Consider the following 23,768-nt stretch of genomic DNA (forward strand, 5'->3'; position numbering starts at 1 on the left):
AGTACGTAGCACAAATGTGTCGCGGATAAAACGTTTCCTTTGTTGAGCGCGGTTGTAGATACAGTGTCATGTTTAATCTGGAGAGCGTTTTATGAAAATGTTTGTCAGTGATATTCACTCACTAATGTCCTTTCAACCAATCAGATACAAGGATTCGCAGTAGCTTTTAACATTAGACAATGAATATCACTGACAATTACTTCCATGAAATGCTTCCCTGAATCGGTGGAAGATGTGAATCTTATGGTTTACGTGGGTAGGCCTACTAATCTGTTGTTAAAATATGTATACGCGTAAATTGTTTAATTTCCACCATTAGATGTAGATGAGTGCACGTCAATCCCTTGTCAGAACGGTGGCCAGTGCATTGATCTTGTCAATTCTTACCGGTGTGTATGCGCTTCTGGATGGACCGGTGTCACGTGTCTCATTGGTGAGTAGCCAATCATATCAATCCGTTCATTTCATGCAGAGTAATTAATTTCATTAATTTTTTTTTTAAATTTAAAAAAAACAAACAAATTCACACCTAGTTACCAATAATGCATATAGCATTTCCATTTATTTTAAAGCAGGATAAAAGAGCATTGTAGATTAAATGCCTTGCTCACGGGCATAGCTGCCGCGGCCGGGGATCGAACCCGGACTTTTTCATGTATAGCCAGGCGCCTTAGACCACTCGGCCACGGCACACACACACACATTAATTGCTCTGGTTTAATAATTCATGCGCCACCAACGTTCATTGCCGGCTATTTCTTCAATTGGACGTTTCTTTAACGGCTCTTAAAACTTGTTTTAAAATGTACCTCAATTCAACAACGTGAACGCAGTAACCTATGTTTTTTTTTCGTGTCTTTATTTTCTGAATCGCTAGAGACATAGGTATAAAAAGTGATATGCGTTATGAAAAAACTGACTATTACTACTTCTACTACTATCATTATTATAATTAACAGAAACTATACGTTCAATGGCAAATCGAGCTTATTGGGAGTTACGAGAAGGTTAAGTAGCAAATGAATGCAAATCAACTACATGTTTTCGTTTAACCAAATGACTTTCATGATTTTGGGATTACCTATTCATAATGAATTGAAGTTCCTTCTGATGTGATCTGGATATCAAGAAAGCTCGGGGGGGGGGCAAGATATCGTTATACTTTACGCAATTATATACCACTGTTTGAGTGAATCTAAGACCAGAATATTTGTTTCTTCTTATGGTTCCACGGCTGAGGAAAAAGATCTTAAAAACAATCCCATGTAATGCATTTAAATTTTGTCGTCTTATAGTTTCAGTATCCTTTATTTGAACCAATGATATGCAGTTTTGATGCCTGCAAAACGTACAATGCATTTACATTTATAGACTTCTGCATTAAGGTATGAATCATTTGTGAATTTGTGTTATTTTATTGAAATTAATTCATATCTAACCTTAATTTCAGGTATCGACGAATGCAGCAGCATGCCATGCCAAAATGGCGGCGTGTGTACTGATGGAATCAATGGATATACATGCGCATGCGCAGCAGGATACGAAGGAGCTAACTGCGAAATAGGTAAAATGCATGGTCAGAATGTTGTTGATGGTAACCAGACCATGCTGTGAATCTTTTACCAAATTAAATTACATTTATAATGAAAATCGATGCACGACCCATCCGTATTCTTTAACCCTCTGAATTTGTTAATAGAGATTTTATCATACTAACAACTCTTTCCCCATTGTAGCAGTCATAGATTATGCCTTACATTATTATATCAGTAATTATACTAAAACATATTCATAAAATGCCCATCCATTGCTGTCCTATATTGATATATATCTGGTCTTGCATGCATGTAATACTAATCTAAATATTTATTCATTTTTATTTCATCTCGTTATAATGTCTAAGATGTTTAGATTTCTCTCTCAAAAACATTGTGAGTTACTTCAAATTATTTATCAAGATATTACAATGATGTATATTGAAGTATATAAATACAAGAACGATCCTACGCCATGATAGTTCATTTCGAGTAAACCAGGGAAAACAAAATTGTTTTCAGAAAAGGATTTCGGGCATTTTTTTATAATTCATTTCTTGCACTTTTTGGTGAAACACACAAGAAGTGCTTATGTAATGAGCGACAATATTCCAGGTTTAACTCAATATTGCAAAGAGATGGAATTTTCGTTCTTCATACTCATTTGTATCATTGCAATATGGTTTATGTTATGTGTATGTAGAATTATGAAATATATTCCCCACTACTGATTCAGAATTCAAGATCTTCAACGCGCCTGAATAATGCAATGATCGAGAAAAACTTTGCGCAAAAAAGGGGAAAGGCTTGCAATCTTATATTGTTCTCTTTTCAGACACGGATGAATGCCGGAGCAACCCTTGCGTCAATGGAGGCTCTTGTACGGATATGTTGGATGGGTACGAGTGTGATTGCGAACCTGGCTATACTGGTACAAGATGTGAATCAGGTTAGCAAATACATTGAAAGAGAATACTCTAGAATCTAGAATTTTATGAACAAGAATTGACTGGAATATACTCTCTAACAAATATTTCGATAACGATTTTACGTCCACAATGATTAATTTCTCATTCGGTTGCCAATGATTGAAATGTTACAATTTTAACATCACATCAATATGCTTCATGCGCGGCGATTTTGTGACCCCCCTCCTGTGGACGTGCTGGGGGTATGAGGCGACTATCTCCTATGGGCAGCGCTGTACAAAATTTCAAATTCGAAGGGGGGGGGGCGGACAAGCCTCATATCCCTACGGGATCGCCGTCCGATTTGTTGTTCAATGTTTAATTTCATTTTAATCAATAGAATTGACACGTTATGATTTTTTTCAAGGAAAGTTTTCATTCATTATTTCTCCACAAAGCCTAAAATCAAATACAAATAGCATGTTATAAATTACTTACAACACCATGCATATATTCAAAATACACAATTTAAAGTTCGATGTTCCTCGATCCATCAAAATATACATGTACAATAAACCATATGATTTTGCATGTGCATAGATCGTTGTACTTAATGCTGACACTTAATCTCTATTGCAATGGTGAAAAAATAACTAGCCCTTTAAACATCTATTATGAAATATATATCATTTAGCACATAACATATCAAAATTAAAAGAAAAATTTGATTATAATTTTCTTTATCCAGAGATCAACGAGTGTGCCAGCAATCCATGTGTAAATGGTGATTGTGTCGATACACTGAATGCATATGTATGTACCTGTAGAGCAGGCTGGTCAGGACCGCGATGTGAAATAAGTGAGTATATTGCATTTTCAGTATGTCTGATGAGTATGATAATAATGATGACGATGAAAATTAAAATAATAATGATACGATTAAAATGATGATAATAATGATAATATATACTACTACTACTACTACTACTACTACTACTACTACTACTACTACTACTACTAGAACTACTACTACTAGTACTACTACTAATAATAGTAATATTGGTAAAAATATTAATAAAATAATTATAATATCATTGATAATATTGCTCACTTGCTATCAAGAGCAGAATACCGAAGCCTTAAGGGCTTTGAAATAGATACACAAGATTCAGTTTACCAAAGGAAATGAAAAGAAATCGTATTATTAGATTATCCTATATAAATCACTTAATCCTCACTATGTCATAAATATACAAAGTCCATGGAAAACCAAATTAGCAGTCAAATGACATTTCAAGCCAAATGTATGACGAATTCAATATACAAAAATCAAATCAAGCCTAAAACACCGATGAAGGAGTATCATCCATCCAACACCTCTGCATTTTAATTTTCTAGATATTGACGAATGTGCCAGTGATCCTTGTCAGAACGGTGGGACATGCAATGACTTGGTCAACAGATATACCTGTAATTGTGTACCTGGATATACAGGAGTGCTTTGTCAGATAGGTAAGCAACTTTCGTAATAGGGGTTATTAACAAACGAACTTTGTATACAGTGTACTGTCTTCCCCAAATTTGTAATGGTATGTGTGTATTTCATTTCAGTGCATATATTTTGTTTATGAAATTGTAATATGGATCCCAATCAGATGATTGGCTGAAATCTATCACGTGAACGAACACTTATCTTTAGACAATAACAGGTTAATTTTCTAATGACTGATATGAATACCTAGTTCCTTATTGATTGGTCATGGTTTCAAGATGAGGGTGGTTTTTCAAATAACATGTATCCGCATCACTATCTTATAAAACATATAATACACATCACTGGCGGATCCGGGGGGGGGGGGAACAGCCTGCCCGTGCCCCTCGCCCCTTTGAGAGGCACAATTAAAATTTGTAATGTAAAAATGCCGTTAAAACAGAAGTGTGCTTCCTTTTTTTTGCTTATCAATTTTTTTCGTCGACGAAATGTCCTTAATTTTTTTGGCTTGTCAGGTTTTTTTATCGGAAAATGTGCCTCCCTTTTAGAAAATCCTGGATCCGCCCCTGATACACTTCGTTTTCTTTCAAACACTTGGTACCTATAAAAAACAATCTAAAACGTCTTAGAATTATTCCAAAGACACACCGTGCATGTAATTTTTTCTTATTCTCTCGATGACGTGCATTCTATGATATAAAAGTTTCACAAAAATGACTGACGGAGTGGCGGAAATAAGATTCATATCGGTCCTATAGATAAGAGTCATTTTCGACAGAAATGCGAGTCTCGCATAAGATTTCAGATTACCACGATCTATTAAGATGATATTTTGATATACCATAATGCTCGAGATTGTTCTAGCCATTTTTAGCTTAATTTTTTTCGAACAAAAAAGGATCTAGGAGGGGTCCGCTTGTCTGCGTTGATAATTTCATATTTTATAGGTCCCATGCCATGTATCATTTTATGATGTTTTATGTTTTTATATATTTTCCAGAAATCAATGAGTGTGCTTCTGCTCCGTGTGTAAACGGTTTATGTAATGATCTCATCAATGCATATACTTGCACATGCGAACCTGGATGGACTGGTACTAATTGTGACGTCAGTAAGTAACAGAGGGAAAAAATTGATCCTCGATGTCCTTACTTTTGTTGTTGCTGTTCCCTAGTTTCTCTTCATCAAGATGATTGTCATACCATATCCAAGACATGGGCACTTCTGGATAAATATTATTTGCATATAGTAATATATTTTGAAGTTGGATGCTCGAAATGTATTAGATTAAAAACGTACTCACTTATTGTTTATACCTGACGTGAAGATCATGCTACAGCGATAAATAATTTTCGATATTTAAGGATTACTCTTTTGAATTGATGTCGAACTCAACTAGGATAGGGACCTTATTTAAGTCGAATCTATTAATTTTTTTCGGTTATTTTTTAAGAAAGTATTTTTATATGTTTTTTGATAGATTTGTGTAATAAACCCCATCATGGATAGAAAAATCTTATGATAATGTAGAATTATTCTATAGTGAGAAAATTAATCGTTTTAATGATAACTTGCAGATATAAATGAATGTGCGAGCGCACCTTGTATGAACGGAGCAACCTGCAATGATTTTGTCAACTTCTACACATGTGATTGTGCACCAGGATGGACCGGAATACACTGTGAAACCGGTAAGCTGTATAGACGGTATAGATGTGTCCTCATTATGAAATTTTCCTTTTTCTTTCAGGACAGTAACAATATGTTCTAAGGTGGTAGCTACTTAATTCGATTACGCTCGCATGAATGTTAAGTAGTACTCTTAATCTTTTGTCTTTTAAAATTTCTCTCCAGAAACGAAAAAAGGTGATTTAAGTAAGTTAATATTTATATACAGTCAGGACGTTTCAAAATACAAAATAATATAAGATCAATAACAGATTTCAACAGATTCAAATCTGTGTTTAAAACATATTTTTGTAAGAAACACATGTATTAGCCCTATAGAAAACAACAATCTTCTACACGCATAGAGACTATTTATAAGGTATTATGCGTCTCTAAGAACTGCTTATCATTATTGTTATTATTCACTTGTTGTAAGACGTAAATAAAACTCATAACCATTCCTTTTTTCCACAGATATTGACGAGTGCGCCAGCTTCCCGTGCCAGAACGGGGCTATATGCAGCAACCAACAGAACCAGTTTGTATGCACCTGCGTGCTTGGATGGGCTGGAATTAACTGTCAGATTGATATTGACGAGTGTGCCAACAGTCCCTGTCAAAATGGAGCTATGTGTTCCGATCTCATCAATCGATACGAATGCCAGTGTCTTCCCGGTTGGACCGGTGTCAATTGTGACATCGGTAAGACAACTTCAAACGCTGGTTTTCGCCACTTTTGTTGGTTCCGTCACGAAATTTCTGTATATTTGGTTTGATAGAATTATTTGATCATTTGAAGCATTGATGTATTATTGGAGGGGTGAGAAAATTTAATTAGTATATGGGTGTCATTAAACGTTTTCAGTATTAAATATCTGAATTCAGTTCTTTCTTCCATGTAGAGTAATACAAATATATTTAATTTTAGAATGTAATCAATTGTTAAATTATTTCATACTATATTCAATAAAATCTTCTCTATTTTTCTGTATTCCATTAATACATTAAGAGCAAGACTTCAATCAGTGTGTAATATGCGTTCGTTCTAATTTTCCCAGTCAATAAGGCTGCTGTATAGGAAGCGTTTAGTGCCATGAATATCATTTGATATAAAAAAAAAATAATAAGATGCATCCTTCAACATTTTTTTCTCTAGAAATCGACGAGTGTTCCAGTGATCCTTGTCAGAATGGAGCATCATGTAACGATCAACTAAATTCATTTACCTGTGACTGTGCTCCCGGGTATTCTGGGACATTCTGCACGGAAGGTAAGATCAATGGTGGCCCGTTTCATGAAGACTAAGAACCATTGTAACTTTGCCAGTTTTTTAAACTACCATGGAGACCTTGACGGTGATTGGCTGTTGAGATCTGTACCATGGTAGTTGACAAAATGAAAAAAAGGTACAATAGTTATAATTCTTTAGGAAACGGGTACCAGTTCTTTATTCAATCTTTTGATCCTAACATGCTGTCTTTTAGTTGTAAAGTGAATAATTTATTTTTACGTCTTCGCCTTACTAAATTATAATTCTAACACCACTGTGTGTTGATTGCTGATATATTCTTTTACTTTTTATTATTATAAAGATTCAAGAGGTTTTGTAAATTGACAAACATTTTACTGATAATTTTGAGTAAAAAATGTTTTGAAAAAACGTAATAAATTCGCCTTTCATAATCCATAACTCTTGAGCATGATAGTTGTACTTCTACAGGTTTCTATGGTTTAACTCTGGAGTCGGGGTTTTGATTTCAAGACAATAACTATCCATTACTTTATACAATGTTTCCACTCATAATCAGCCAACGAAAATGGTCAGAATTAAAGATCAGAAAAGAAAACAATATTTTTCTGCTAATATATTAAAGTTTACTGCTACTATCACACTCAGTCATATAATTTGTTTTTTTTTCATTCTTCAGATATCAATGAATGTAGTAGTAACCCATGTCAGAATGGCGGACTATGCAACGATCTCCTGAACAGCTACTCGTGTGTCTGTGTTGTTGGATACACAGGATTCAATTGTGAAACAGGTAATTTCAATGACTTATGTACACTTTCATACATGTAATTTGCCTTTCTAGGATTTAACAAAGGCCTGCATCAATATGATATACTCTTGCAAGTGCTTAGTAGATGGAATCGCACTGCCATTCCATTATCTGATTCGGCGATGCTTTGCATAGAGCTTAATGATCAACCCGCTCCTTTCTTTTGATATGACTCAAATTTGATCAGTTAACGATATCTTATGTATGTAGATAGCTTTTAATTCTGAACAAAGATAGCAATAGTATTCCACTGAGGAATATGCTAATGCTTATACGCTCCTAAAAATCAAATTGCTATAACTGTGTTTATATTTCTTTTTATAATACGTGTGTATGCTTTATGTTTATTTATTTTTCTTTCCTAAAGATATTGATGAATGTGCCAGCCAGCCTTGTGAGAATGGAGGGGCATGCCTTGATTTGGTTGATGCCTATGTCTGCTCTTGCCTTAGTGGATGGGCGGGCATTCACTGTGAAACAAGTAAGTTAACCTTGACTTTGAATCTTAGAAAGGGTTTAGGATTCGATGTGTTGATCAGTCTGCAAGGAGTTTCCAATCATATTGCAACATTTTACGGCAATGAGGGGAATGTGAGTATAAAAGCGGATAGCGCCTCCAAACGACAGAAATGTGATGACATTTCAGATACAAATCGCTCATTTACAGTACAGGCAGAAGCTATATATCAATTGTTATTGAAGGGATTATGCATTGAACAGATACGGGAGCTCTTTATATTAGCCTGAGGGGCGTAGATTGATCAATAGTGTTCTACTTGGAACTGTAATCAGGGTGATATACAGTGACAAAACTCAATTTAATCCATGATCAGTCCTGTTGGTTAAGATCGTTTAACTGATTATCTTTGAATGTTGGTCTTGATGGTAATTTCAAAACAAGATATGGCCCCAAGAATAAAAAAAAAAGAAATATCAGTATAAAAGAAGATAATCTCTTTTTTTTTAAATTTCTTTCTACCTTTCTGTCACGATGTCTCTCTCATTCATGCTCTTTTTATAAACCTCCCTCTTCTCTCCCTCTCTATTTCTCTCCATCCTCTCTTTCATTCATTCTTTCTTTGTTTCTATCTATCTATCTATCTATCTATCTATCTATCTATCTATCTATATATCTATCTATCTATCTATCTATCTATCTATCTATCTATCTATCTATCTATCTATCTATCTATCTATCTATCAATCTTTCTTTATTCCTGTCTTTCCCGCTTTCATCTAGATATCGATGAGTGCGCCAGTGCCCCTTGTCGTAACGGAGGTACTTGCAATGATCTGGTAGATGGATACACCTGTACCTGTGCACCGGGTTGGACTGGTATTCACTGCAGTCTGGACATCAATGAATGCACGAGTAACCCATGTATCAATGGGATCTGCAGTAATGCTAACAACAAGTATTTCTGTACCTGTAATCCCGGATGGACTGGTGTAAATTGCGACACAGGTATTTCATTCCTGCTTAAGATTAGGTGTATGCTTATACAACAGCAATCATTACTATTATTATTACAATTATTATTATTATTACCGATGTTTCCTTTTTGGTATTGTTTTCATATCTGCCCAAAAGCTACAATAGGGTAGGGGGTGGTCAATGCATCGACGTTAGGGAGGACCAAGGAAAACAATGTTTTATAATAGGGCAGGCAACATTATGGGGAATCGAATCTACGTGAGGGGAATAGCATTTTCATTGTTATATCTATTATCACTCCACATTTACTCTGTGATGATTTAATGGGGCGATTCCATGCTAGAAAAATCAGCCATTTTCACAACATTTTTCAACCTGCTGTCCAAACGAACGAAGAACTTCAATTTGCTTTGTGGTAATATTAAAGTACTACTGGGTAGACATGCAAAAAATTGACAACCAACAAAAATATGTTGTCCATAGGTGAATTAGACCTTAAAATGTTGCGTGTCGTACGGTACATTTCTGCGTCCCGTACGACACACAACAAATTCACCTATAATTTACCAATTATCAATTTGTTTGTGTTGGTTATTAGTTTTTCACATGACTACCCACTATAGCTTTATCATTGACAAAAAAATATTTTATTGCTCAAGCATTCGGCTAGGAAACTAGAAATTGTTGTCGAAATGTCCCGTACGACACGTATGGAATCGCCCAATGATGAATTAATGATGAATAACTCAATTTCCCATGCATGTAAATACGAAAGTGGCCACATCAATGTAGCGGTTTCTGTTACACATTTCATTCTATTTTAATTCAACCATTTTTTTCCTCAGATATCGATGAGTGCTCTAGTTTTCCTTGTGGGAATGGTGGTACATGTGATGACCAGGTTAATAACTATTTGTGTACATGCGCACCAGGATGGACAGGAACAAACTGTTTCGTTGGTAAGTCCAACAATAAAAAAGTGTGTATACTTGTAACATGGTACATAAAATGTGTGTTGAGAAAACATTCAAAACACCGTTTTCACAAAACAAATGGAGAAATGCTCTTTCGGATCTTTCTCTCTATAAGTTCTTTAACAAGAAAGTGTGCTATTTATTCAGTAAGAATAATTCATGATATACTTCGTGTTTACTTACTATTTGAATATATACTGTTGGTATATCACACTCTAAATTGTGTACTTTTTCCAAAGACACTGAAAGTAATGATCAATTCTTTTGGAAACGCTCTTTAACTTTTCGGTTTTTAGATGATTAAACTAAATTTTTGAAACTCGCATTGCTGGATTAGTTTCCGAATTAGAAGCTCAAATTCCAAATAATTTATTAATGAGCCATGCAGACAACAACCCAAATACTCAAACGCAAAGATAATAGTATTTTGATATCTTTTGTCTAGCATCATTTCCTTCAGTATATCAATAAACAGAGACAATATTTTGCATCAGAATGCTTTTCATCTATTATATGACAGAAATAAGATGTAAAGTCTTTTCATTGAACATATCATACATTCTTTCCAACATTTCCTGTAATAGATATTGATGAATGCGTGTCCGGCCCATGTTTAAATGGAGCAACTTGCAACAATCTGCAGAACAGATACACGTGTTCCTGCGCCGGTGGATTCACTGGAGGAAACTGTGAAACAAGTAAGTATTCATTCTTTGTTCATAAATCTTCTAATCTACCCTTTTTGCTGTTTGCTGCACGGCGTAAGAAGTGTATATGTGATAATATGACAACACAATCTCGGCATTCATGATTAGTAAATAATTATAACAGAACACATTTATTCTTGCTGTTGACAATCCTTTCGTAATTTTATTAAGCATTTTCCCTGTTCTTTCCGTGCTCACCCATGTTAATATGTCAGATCATGTTTTACGTTTGCCTCTTCTTAGTCTATTTAGTACTATACCACTGAATGAAAGAAAATAGATTGAAGAAATCTATGGCATCCACTTAGCCAGAGAAAGCAATTTACCGGTTAAACTCGTAAATAAACTTATATTAATTCGCACAAGTTGTGTTAAACCTAATTCCTTCTAATATTTTCTATTTCAGATATCAACGAATGTGAATCTACTCCCTGCTTAAATGGCGGCATATGTCTGGACGAGGTCAATCGATACACTTGTGATTGCGATGCCGGATGGAGCGGTGTTAACTGCGAAATTGGTATGATATAGCACAGGCAGCGGTCACTCGTGTCACCCTGTCCTGATAGTCGGTAATTTCATGAACTAAAATAAACAGTTAAACCTTTCTGTTTCATATCATTGGATGTAGAAATAATGGGAAATCGTCAAATGGTGATGTTTAATTAAAATATGCACGAAGAATAAAATTATTGTGACAGAAAATAGAGACCGTATCATACTGACGTTACATTTCTTCATATCTGTCCTAGCCACGTCAGCGTCAATTACGGAAGATTCCCCATTTTCATGCAAGTAAAATACAATATTTTGTGTTGAATCAAATGAAGCATGATTATACTCATGATCATATGACAAATTATCGTCTATACATGTAATTGTCCAACTCTAAATCATACGTGCGTTACCGTATCAAATCTATCATCTGCAGAAATTAATGAATGTTCAAGTCGCCCTTGTCAGAACGGAGGAACGTGTCAAGATGGAACCAACAGCTTTACTTGCGATTGTGCTTCAGGCTGGACCGGTACTATCTGCGAAATAGGTAACTATAATATCGTTTTAAGTAATTACACACATCTACTCTTTATTTCCATCTCTCCTTTATCATTCAAATAGTCATCATTTACATTACAGAATTGTGCATTTTTTGTTGCTCAACTAAAGTTAGCATCACGCATAGAACATTTTCGTAGGAATTAAATCATACCACCTGATTATTAGATGCAGTTGACAGTTACTTAAATGATTTTACACACCTAATGATCGTAACATCGAGATTTTGAACCATCAGGTACGTGATTTTCTAATTTATGGTTCTAAATATCTTCTTATATTTTTGGCTGTCATCCTACTTGAGGTAAATCTAACTAACAAAAATTCATTCGTTGAAAAGTTGAGAGCGTATCAGCTGATCCAGTAAAGCCACGGGAACTATGTCGAATAATCAGAGATGTCTACTAGAGAAAGTTCCAGGTACTATGTAAGCAGATATATTCATTACATCAAAGAAAAAGCACAGAAAATATTATGTAGACCTGTCTATCCCCTTGAAGGCCCTTTTATATTTCACTAATTTTGATAGAGTACATTGAGCTAATGTAATCCTCTTGTTTCACTCAACTTCTGTTTAATCAGATATCAATGAATGTGCCAGCGGTCCTTGTCTAAATGGTGGAGCGTGCTCACAGGGCATCGATTACTACGTGTGTACATGTCAACCCGGATGGAATGGATACAATTGCGAAACAGGTACGACCACAGTTTATCGTTTGATGCTTCCCAGTATTTGATGATGATAATAATAATAATAAACATAATAACTATAATAATGATAATAACGGTATATTTACCCAGGGTAGCCACTTCAGTTCCGAAAACTGTTCTCCCAGCGGGCCCTGCTATTATTACCCAAGCTGAGCTAGGCTACCTATTCAGGTGTACACAGCTTTTTGAGGAATTACTTCCTGCCGGTACACATTTACCTCACCTGGGTCGAGTGCAGCACACTGCGGATGAATTCCTTGCTGAAGGAAACTACGCCATGGCTGGGATTTGAACCCACGACCCTCTATTTCACAGTCCGGGGACTAATCCACTGGGCCACGACGCTCCACTGATTACTGATTCACAGTAATGATCAAAAGTGAATCGGTTGTTTTTTAAGCAATCAAAGCAATTCAGATTTATTACCTTTATTCATATTTCATTTTCCATTTATGCAAACAATCAGTACTTTTTTGCAGGCAAAAAGGGAATGGTTAAAATAATGTCATGTTTGAATAAAATGGAGGTTATTTAAGCTTTTATTCTCATCAATGAAATTATCTTATTTGGCAATTAAAATAGAAAATGAAAGATATATATGTTTAAAAATACGAGGGAAAATCGACTTTGGTTGCATGAAAACTATATGAGCATATGATTAAGAATGGAATGAATGACAAACTTTTACACATCCATTTCATTTATGCCTACTTTTATGTAGCATATGAAAATCAAAGTGAAATTCTGTAGTAAAAGCTAAACTATGAAATGACATGTTCCATTAGTTTGTTGCATTTAACCCTTTGGTTAGACCTGCTCAGATTATATAAAAATGCATTATGCATTAGTTCTTGATCTTATGTGATACTGAGAAACGTTGGACTTGATGCTATGTCCCTCAATATAAGACCATTCTCCATTATGTTTCACAGATCGACAGGAGTGTAGCAGTGATCCTTGTCAAAATGGAGGGATGTGCTTTGATGGAATTGATGGGTACTTCTGTCAGTGTGTAACTGGATTTACCGGAACCCACTGTGAGACAGGTCTGTATCACAAAATGTCCATCTTAAATCAAAGTATATGTCAGAAAGTTAGTTAAAGGCAAATTGTGATGCTCTAATTTATAGGAAGGAATCTGATCCTGTTGACTTTGGGATTCAGTTTAGATCATCTAGTAAATTTGTTCATTAATTTCTCCATCTGGAGTGCATTTCATGAAATAACTTGTGAGAAATTTTATCCAACAAGTCCTATTCTATCTAAGTTACCATGGTAACAGAGCTACTCAGCTATTCTAAATCAAGGAACCTTGTCAGATCCGACAACTTGTCGGACAAAGATGTTGATGAAGCGCTCCACTGGAATACTACCTTCGGTGGATACTCTTGTGCACGCATTTTATTCGGGCAATACTGACAGAATCTGATAACCGGGTCAATAATAATCTTTTAATCAGTTTGGTGTTATGTATTTTGATAGCATGTCATAATAATAGGACCACTTTCATCATTAATGAAAGTAAATTGACAACAGATGTCAAGTTCAATATTTTCTTTTCTATTTCTACAATTATCATTTTCTTGTAGTAGGACCATTGCATGAAATACATACGTCCAATCCTCTATTTGTGGGACCTTCCTGAGATTATGGATATGTATTATGCTCTCAAATAATAATGACTGAGGCAGTCCGTGAAGTGATGTTGGAAAGGAAAACTGGAAGTGGGAAGTAAAAAATGGCTGATTATTTAAATGAATGTCTAAATAATTGCCTTTTGAACCAACAGCAAGATATCCAACTGGGTAACATATTCCCTGAAGCCTTGTTATTAATGGAAGCAATTATTTTTTCTCAATGATGTAGATATCAATGAATGCGCCAGTAACCCTTGCGAGAATGGAGCAACATGCCTCAATCAGGTCAATCAATATAGCTGTCAGTGTGCACCGGGATATGAAGGAAATAACTGCCAGTTCGGTAAGTGATTTTTTTAAATAAATTGTGTCGTTCCATATTATAAAGATGTTCATTTCAAGAATATGATAGTCCCCATGCATCAATTACAATGTTCTTGCCTTTCTATTATATTTAAAATTGAATATTAGAATTAATTATCATGTTAGGACAGTCGGACCATCCATCTGGAGCACTCTACCACATTAACTCCGTTATGTAAATACTCAAGTCAAGTTAGAGAATATCAAAACCTTACCCTTTCTAAAATGTTTAAATACGTAAAATGTGTGTAAGTTTGTTCAATCAATTGTGAGAATTGATATCTATCTTTTTTGTTGGTGTGCAGAGCGCTCTGATCAGTTATCTGTAAAAAGCGCTAAATAAGAGCCAATTGTTGTTATTGTAAACAAATTGATCGCAATACTTAAAACGTTTTATTTTCAACCGTAGATATTAACGAATGTGCCAGTGGTCCTTGTCTTAATGGAGCAACCTGCAGTGATCGAGTTAACCTTTACACGTGTACCTGTCAACCTGGCTATACAGGAGTCCGGTGTGAGGAAGGTAAAACACAATGTAATATACTGCGTGGCTCCAAGAACAAGAGGCAAAAATTGTCGTTTTAACATAGCTGTTGTAAAAAGCATAATGTCACGTATAAACAATGAATCAGTTGTCTGCCTTTTAAATAAAGGGGACAAATTTTCTTTTCTTTTTCTTGTTTTTTATTACATATATTTAAATTTCTTGCATGGGTCACATTTAAATTAGTATTGCTAAGTAATTCAATCGACTCGTTCATTTATAAAAATTTACCATTTGAAATATCTGTTTATAAATTGCTATGTGATTCAATGTAGCTTTTATTTCTTGTAGACACATTATGGCTGGGGTGACTTGACTTTAATGCCTCGTGTATCCCGTTTTCTTTTAGTTGTTTTATAATGATTGTTTATTCTTTGTAGACATCCTTGAATGTAATAGCGGACCTTGTCGAAACGGTGCAATCTGCAATGATCTCGTCAATGATTTCACATGTACTTGTGTAGCTGGTTACACTGGACCTCGCTGTGAATTTGGTAAGAATATACACAATTTTTCGATGTCTGTTTACAAAATGTAAAGAAAAATTAAGATAGACTGAAGGAATACCTTTGTAAAGACGATCACTCTTTTTTTTTATTCAGAAGCACATACCGAAAGGCTTATAGTTTACAAAGATATGTGAGATGAATACTCAGGATGTATTATTATTTGAAAATTCAAGGTCTATTTATTATTTCATCTGTTCTTAGAATGGTGCAATTGAATCAGATTCGATGATAAACACCAGTTTCAAGTCACTTGATTTTTTATTTCATCTCCCTTTAGAAAAGAACAAGTCAAATATTATTGTATGTACTCTGACAATGCTTTATCCTTTCATTTTGGAGTAATGTTTCGCATTATCAAAACAGGACATCGAAATATTAATTTTTAAACAAGGTTCACATCATATTTACTGTCTTTGAATTGTATCTCTTATAATAATGAACTCAATAAACACTAAAAGCTGTATCTATTTTACAATAAGGGATTTAGAAATAGTATGCCTAATCTGCTAGCTATTATCTGTTTGCAGAAATCGATGAATGTGCCAGTTCACCCTGTCTTAATGGAGGAGTGTGTAACGATGGTGTAAACCAATACACATGTGATTGTCGTTCTGGATTTCAAGGAACCAACTGTGAATCAGGTAACCATCCAGATGTTTTTTTGGGGAAAATATTGGTTGGTAACAATCTGATTAAAAACAAAAAATTAGAATCAATATACCTTTTTGGGGAAACGGGACATAGGTTTATGTCTCCCTCCATAGTTGACCTTCATGGATGTATATTGGTTTGAGTAGCATTCTTGTACGTGTCTGATATCTAAATATCTTGTCATCACGATGTTTCACACAAGTGAGCATTTCACTTTTCGAGTTTTAATCAAACTGCTTAAAATATCAAGATATTAACATTTGGATGTCTAATGAAATTTCCATTTGAGTATTGTTTCAAATGCAACATAATTCCCAAATGGGACTCATTCCTGTTGATATATGATGGTAAATTGATTTACCATTTCACCTTCGTTCCCTTTATAGGGCGTTCAACCATATTTAGGTAAAGATCAATCAACCAATCAAATCAATTATTCAGTCAGGGCATTTTGCAAGAAACTTTCAATTAGATTCTACTCTCCACGTTTTGATACTAAATATGATTAGTTAGGAGCTTGCCAAATAGAATTGGTAATGAAAAAAAAACAAGCCCCCGGTAAAACAGCAATGATGGTGATGGGGACTAGTCATGATTGTCATCATTGATACCAAAAACATAATTTAAAGGATTTGATAGTTGTGGTCAGTACCAAGAACAATAATAGAGATATGGGATTTGGTGATGAATAATCATTTATAATCCTTTAGATATCGACGAGTGTGCCAGTGGTCCTTGTCTGAATGGAGGAACTTGTACAGATCAGATTGACTTGTATACATGCGAATGTGCCAGTGGCTGGACTGGAATCAACTGCCAACTAGGTAAATATTAAGTTATTTTCCATTTTTGCTTGTTTTCTTATTACACATTGGATTTCACTTAATAGATTTTAGAAGAAAGCGTGGATTCTTTGTTCTTTGAAACGAAGAGACTTTGTGCATTTTTATTTTTTCAGAACATGAAACACTACTAGAATTAAAAAATAAATATTTTCCTAAAGGTTTTAATCATGCGGTATTATTCTGCATGTGTTACAGTGGCCCTATAAGCTTTAGCTTTATCTTGTAATATTCATTGCGTACAGTTTAGAATTGCTGTATTTTTTTTTTCAAACATTTGTTAACAAATAAATGTATTTTAAGTTTCGAATCAGGATGTAAGATGTTATCATTCTGTTTAAATTAATTTTTACTGTGTACAACCTCTGATATCATCAAGAATATTGCTATTTTTTTTCTCAGATATCGACGAATGTGCAAGTAATCCATGTCAGAATGGAGCCACCTGTGTGGATGATGTTGATAATTTCGACTGTATCTGTACGTCTGGATGGGAAGGAACTTTCTGCGAGCTGGGTATGCATTAGTCTAGTGCCGAATGGAATGTATTCATAGAAAAGAATATATTCTCTTTTATAGGGACTGTCAGATTTATTTCTTTATTCCATTTTGTATGCATTCTAAATTGATGAAAAGTAAGGAATGACCCATGGTCCTGGGCTTATTTCATTCAACCATACAGAAGATTTCATTTGAACAGGGCTCCCAGCTCATCAGGGAAAATTATTTTACCCTTTTCCAGCCAGGGAAAAATCAGGAAATTTGATTTTTCAAAATACCTCAAATCAGGGAAAAATGCCTCAAATGAGGGAAAAATCAGGGAATTTTGATCGGCCCAAAAGTCGAAAGCACGATAGTCATTCATACTCTGTTATACTTTGTTGCTCATCAAAGTAGCGTCTTTAACTTTGTGTGTTGTAATTTAATGATATGTACTAGGATTGTCTTGAATCAACCTCTTTCTCTATGTGAGGAAAGGATGGCTGTATGGGGGAAAGGGAGGCCATTACATACTTGTGTAATAGTACTAATAAGTTTAACATTATTGCTTTTATACTGAAAATACATGTAATTCACTGCAACAACTTAGAAAACATGCGAAACTGGGAATGGGTTTAAATAATTATCAGGGAATTTTTAAACATCAGGGAAAAATCAGGGAATTTTGTTTTCTTGAAAAGCTGGAAACCCTGTTGAATAACTAGGCTGTATATTTGATTTGAGAGAAAATTGTTATCATAAATAATATTACATGGAATTTTTAATAAGGAAAGGATATATTATAAAATAAAAACATAGAACCACTGTAACATTGCTCATAATCGGACTGCCCTAACAGTTGTTATTCAAATCTTCTTTCAGGAACCAACGAATGTGGGAGCAATCCCTGCGCCAATGGAGGCCGTTGCTTTGATCTATTCAATTCGTTCACCTGTCAGTGCGTGTCTGGATATACTGGAGTCACGTGTGAGACGGATGTCAACGAATGTGGAAGTAACCCTTGTCAGAATGGAGGAGTCTGCTCGCAGTCTGTCGACTTTTACTCGTGTGCTTGCCCTGCAGGATACATGGGCATTAACTGTGAAATTGGTAAAGATGCAATATTTGATAATAGGAATTCACCAGTTGAAATGATGGAGGCATATTAAAAAAAAAAGTACATTATAAATTCCTTATTAGTTTTGCATTCTTTAATAAAATAGCAATCACTTGGTAACCGTTTAGATATGACTCTGTGTAAGGCGGAATGGTTCACTATACACGATTTAATGAAGTGCTTGTTCTGAGTACCTCAGTAATATTATGTTCTTGGTTAAATAGTCAATACAGATCCTCTCAACATGTTTCACACTGACGCCGTCTTTTTGGAATTTTATCACATCGGTGAAAAGTGTAAACAAGATGCTTTAATTTCACATTTTACTGTATACCTCTGCAAAATAGTTGGAAATAGATATGAATTTAATGAGGAATTGAGTTTCTCCGTGAAAATGCAAATTGTATCACAAACAGCAATGGCTTATCTCGGTACAAAAACAATAAACTCGGAATGCAGATTTGAGTACATTAATTGGTTTGGATTAAGGTCAAACAATTTTCCACAAACTAAAACTAAATACAGTAGGTCTTAATTGATTCATTCTCTTTATGATTTTCCTTACTTTCAGATGTCAACGAATGTGCCAGCAACCCGTGCCGAAATGGTGGAAATTGTACCGATCTTGTGAACGGATATGTATGTACTTGCCAGGTTGGGTGGCTTGGCACTAATTGTGATATAGGTGAGCTTACAGAAATATATGACAAGTGATTAACGGTATTTGAAGGCGCAAATCAGAATGCTAATGCTTTAGCCAGAAATATTTAATTATTGAATTGAGTAAGAAATGTAAAACAAGCAGGTATCATCCCTGGTAAAAATACATAGTTTTCATCACATGTTTTAATAAAAACGTGTAGGAAATATAAACTGTAGGGCCTGGGGCTCGTTTCATATAGCTTCTTATGATAACAAATGACAGTTTAAAGCTACTGAAATACATCAATCTTATTGGTTGATAGCATGCTATGTAAATTACGAATTTATTATTCTTAACTAGTCTTTATATGAAACGGTAGCCAGAAGATCAATCTAAATGCATCGATTGATTGCTGTGATTGCTGTGACGTACCTATTGCTGAAAATCTAATTTACTAGATAATTTTGTCGAAGAGTGGAGAACACATTCTATTACGCTTTTTAAACTTTGAAATAAAATAAAGGCAATAATAAGTGTTTTTCCATATAAAGCTTTGTTTGGGGATGAACGGTCTGTTTGAGCTTTGTGAAATGAGTATCTAATAAACTGGTTATTTCTTTTAGTGCGAGTTAATATGTATTTCACTTAATCTCTACATGAGTGTATATTTCTAGTGGTCCCTTTCACATGATATATCTTTTTCATCTAATCAGGTGCCGATGACTGTGCAATGAACCCCTGTGTGAATGGTGCCACTTGCCTAGACGGTGACAATGACTTCACGTGTGCATGCCTCGCTGGATTCACAGGCGATTTGTGTGACATAGGTAGTATATATTATTAATTAGCGATGTTAACATGTTACCATTTATTTATTTATTAGAAAATAGTTATACAGGATAAAAAGATCAGCTGAATTGCTGTTTTACATCAATGTCCTGATTTAACAAGGTTATGAAATATATAAAAGTTACAATATCATGATGCAAAATACATATAAATATTTAAAACAGCAGTATGCACACTCTGATGATAAAGTGATAATTCAAAACTCAGTAATGGCATCTTGATTCAAGTTAAAATTTCACCAAAAAAACCCAAATAGCTCTCTAAAAGGGCAGCCATGTACTCCACAAGCACCCAAAGCGCCAAAGCATCCCATCCTCCAGAGTGTATGAGACCAGATAATTATACACAACGTTTGCAAGGTATATCAAAGTATATGAATTACCATGACTGATTCTCAGTTGTAGATATTGAAGTATATTGCTTGCTTTCTTTATGGATTACATGGTGAGGCAATGGTGTAACCATGTGGCGTTAAGGTACTTCTTTGAGAAAATTATCATTATGGCAACTTAAAAATTAAGCCCCGAAATTAAAGACAGCTTGTCATCTAAAAACCTCCAGATTGCAGCTTGAATAAAAAAAATCTTAGTTGATTTAATGGTTGTAATATTTATGAGTGGAAAGGAAACAGATGGACCGATAAATTGCAAAATTCACAAAAGAATCCATTGAAACATTCGGAAACCAGTAGAGAAATAATAATAATAATAATTACAGGTGTTATCTTGGCTACGCAGTAAAAATGCTAGTATTTTCTTTTTACAAGAAACCCACTCTACCATTGCTAATGAGAAAAGTTGGGTAGAGGATTGGGGAGTGGGTTCAGTTTTCTTTTCGCATGGAACCTCCAATAGTCGAGGAGTATGTATTCTTTTGAAAAACGTTTTAGATATTACTGTTAAAAAAGAATATCATGATGAGTTTGGTCGTTTTGTAATATTAGATACCATTTTAAATCAACAAAAAATCACACTGATGAATATGTATGGCCCTAACAATGATAATTATACATTTTTTGATGAAATACTTCATAAGTTACATGAATTTCATTGCGAATCGATTCTTTGGGGTGGGGATTTTAATCTGGTTTTGGATGTAAATAAAGATAAAAAAAGGTGGCCGCCAAACCACACATTTGCACTCGATTACGTTTTATTTACCCACGGTAGCCACTTCAATCATGAGACTGCTCTTCCAGCGGGCCCTGCATAACATAATATTTAATATTATATAAGAAAATTCAAAATCCTATTTTGCTGGATAATACGTTTGGATAGAGATTTCAATACATAAAAATTGAAGTGCTTTACAGAATTCTGCTCTGCATAATCAGCATGTAAAACACCAAAAAAGGAGCTACATTCATAAAAGAAATGTAATGTATACCCTATTTCTTTATTTTGCATTCTAGATATTAATGAATGTGCCAGCAACCCCTGTCAGGTTGATGCTACGTGCATTGATGGAATCAACAGGTACGCCTGTATTTGTGCCCCCGGATGGACAGGGTACAATTGTGATGAAGGTAAGATTGAAATGTGATATATAAAAATTAGATTTATTAATGCTTCAGATGGTTAGAAATATATTAACGTTATTTTTAACAATAGATTACTAAGCACCCTCTTTCCACCAATGCAATAAATTTTATGCAAATTATAACTGAGAAGAGATTTGAACCACTTTGCCATATGAATGAATGAAAGTAAGAAGTCGGTCATCAGTAATATCCCACGGTGCAGAGTGAACATGATCAATTTTCTTCAGAAAGGAGTTTATCTACGCTATGAACCAAAGTGAGGTAAATGGGGACCTGACATGATTCATTCCTTGAATTGCTTGTGCACTTTAATAGGCAGTGGGTTGAAGCTGGGCTAATGATATAGAAGTCCTTTGGAAGCGCATAGGGACGTTTATAATGTGATATTAGTTATAAAAGAACTATGTATTATTATTATTATCTTCATAATGAATTATTGACTTATATTTTATGTAGATATCAACGAATGTGCCAGTAACCCGTGTATCAATGGAGGTGAATGCAACAACCTACAGAATGCTTTTAGCTGTAACTGCACAGCTGGGTGGACTGGCATTACATGCGAATCAGGTATGCATTAGGAAAAGCAAAATATTTTTCGCCTTCTTTCAAGCACTCTCTAAGAAAATACTTGATCTCCGAAGGCAAACACTTCTCATATCCATTAAATTACGATAACATATATGATTCTTTTAGTGTTTCAAACCTTTTATCTTTTCGCCTATTCATATACATAAATAATTATTTAAAGATCTGTTGTGGACTTTTCAGGTTATGAAACGTTTACAGAAACAAAAAACACACACTATATAATGCGTATCTCAACACATGATTATTTCATACACTGGCATACCCACAGAGGGGAGAGCCTTGGGGGTCCTCAACTGAGTAAAAAGAAAAGAAGGGGGTAGAAGGGGAAAGGTAAAATATGAAATTAGACTATTTAAAAATCCCCGTATGTCATGATATGGCCCGGATGAGGCCCGGATTTGCCCTTCAAAATATTCTACTCATTACACTATTCATTTTGTATACAATTACTTGTAAAACTTAAGTCATCAATAGCGTTAAATCTACAAGATCTTATATTCTTGTTCGAATTTGTATTTTAATTTCCATCATTAACATTATAAACAAATACAAATGAAATATGATTACAATTATTACAAATCAACTACAAATTCCAAAACATTTGTAAGATAGTTTTAACAAAATCTTGTAAGGAAATGAGTGGATCCACTAAAAAGCATTGCTTGAAGAGCGTGGATCTCCTATACTAAGATCCCCTTGTTTATAGCAGTGAATTCCCAAATGTCACAGTGACAGTTACTTACAATGATCACTGAATTTCTCATTATTTATTGAAGTAATTAATTGCTCATTTCCTTCATAGATGTCAACGAGTGTGCCAGTATGCCTTGCTTGAATTCTGGTATATGCACAAATGGAAGGAACGTCTACACATGCACCTGTCAACCAGGGTGGACAGGGACGAACTGTGAAACAAGTAAGTTCAGATTTTCGTTTACCAATGAATGAAAACGGTTTCGGATATAAGAGTTTTATATCGCAGCTTTCTCTTGCAAATGGTTACTGATATTACATGGCTTATATCCAAACTTCAATTGCTTTTATTAGGCAGTCGTAATAGCAATACGAGTAGCAGAAATAAACTGTATACTCCAAATGCACTTAAAGAGTCATCATATGCAGTGCTTAGTTTTGAATGCCTTTATTCTATTATAATGCATAACCAAAATGACCGAAATTATGTCTAGAAGTTGCAATTTTGTAATCTATTCATTGCTAAAGTTTCATCAGAATTACTTTTTCGTTAAGAATCTTTTACTGGAATTTTGTGAAAATTGTACAGTAGAAACTCACAATTCTCTGTCGTCGCGAATTCCAGTAAAAGATTCATAACGGAGTAGAATTTCAAGTTATATGGATAAATCATAATATTCATGGTTTCATCAGAATTGTATGATAGATCCCTACAACTTTGCATGGAAGATACTGTCAATACATTCACCATTTATATATCTTT

At 34.6% G+C, this 23,768-nt stretch overlaps 1 protein-coding gene across 2 annotated transcripts in view; it reads left to right on the forward strand.

Annotated features, from left to right (window-relative positions):
• LOC129269685 (neurogenic locus notch homolog protein 1-like) overlaps positions 1–23,768 on the forward strand; it is a 56,644-nt gene that overhangs the window by 16,686 nt on the left and 16,190 nt on the right. The window contains exons 9-38 of one of the 2 annotated variants that reach the window (XM_064105225.1): positions 320–433; positions 1,451–1,564; positions 2,371–2,484; positions 3,192–3,302; positions 3,842–3,955; positions 4,936–5,046; positions 5,513–5,626; positions 6,078–6,305; positions 6,760–6,873; positions 7,532–7,645; positions 8,031–8,144; positions 8,904–9,128; positions 9,944–10,057; positions 10,657–10,770; positions 11,186–11,299; positions 11,711–11,824; positions 12,418–12,531; positions 13,479–13,592; positions 14,413–14,526; positions 14,956–15,069; positions 15,471–15,584; positions 16,127–16,240; positions 16,961–17,074; positions 17,495–17,608; positions 18,455–18,682; positions 19,261–19,374; positions 20,046–20,159; positions 21,593–21,706; positions 22,178–22,291; positions 23,115–23,228. In XM_064105225.1, the coding sequence (XP_063961295.1) occupies positions 320–433; positions 1,451–1,564; positions 2,371–2,484; positions 3,192–3,302; positions 3,842–3,955; positions 4,936–5,046; positions 5,513–5,626; positions 6,078–6,305; positions 6,760–6,873; positions 7,532–7,645; positions 8,031–8,144; positions 8,904–9,128; positions 9,944–10,057; positions 10,657–10,770; positions 11,186–11,299; positions 11,711–11,824; positions 12,418–12,531; positions 13,479–13,592; positions 14,413–14,526; positions 14,956–15,069; positions 15,471–15,584; positions 16,127–16,240; positions 16,961–17,074; positions 17,495–17,608; positions 18,455–18,682; positions 19,261–19,374; positions 20,046–20,159; positions 21,593–21,706; positions 22,178–22,291; positions 23,115–23,228 (3,753 nt within the window). The remainder of the gene's footprint in view (positions 1–319; positions 434–1,450; positions 1,565–2,370; positions 2,485–3,191; positions 3,303–3,841; positions 3,956–4,935; positions 5,047–5,512; positions 5,627–6,077; positions 6,306–6,759; positions 6,874–7,531; positions 7,646–8,030; positions 8,145–8,903; positions 9,129–9,943; positions 10,058–10,656; positions 10,771–11,185; positions 11,300–11,710; positions 11,825–12,417; positions 12,532–13,478; positions 13,593–14,412; positions 14,527–14,955; positions 15,070–15,470; positions 15,585–16,126; positions 16,241–16,960; positions 17,075–17,494; positions 17,609–18,454; positions 18,683–19,260; positions 19,375–20,045; positions 20,160–21,592; positions 21,707–22,177; positions 22,292–23,114; positions 23,229–23,768) is intronic. The other variant, XM_064105226.1, reaches the window with a different exon arrangement.

Source organism: Lytechinus pictus, chromosome 10 (assembly GCF_037042905.1).
Source record: "Lytechinus pictus isolate F3 Inbred chromosome 10, Lp3.0, whole genome shotgun sequence".
Taxonomy (NCBI): Eukaryota; Metazoa; Echinodermata; class Echinoidea; order Temnopleuroida; family Toxopneustidae; genus Lytechinus; species Lytechinus pictus.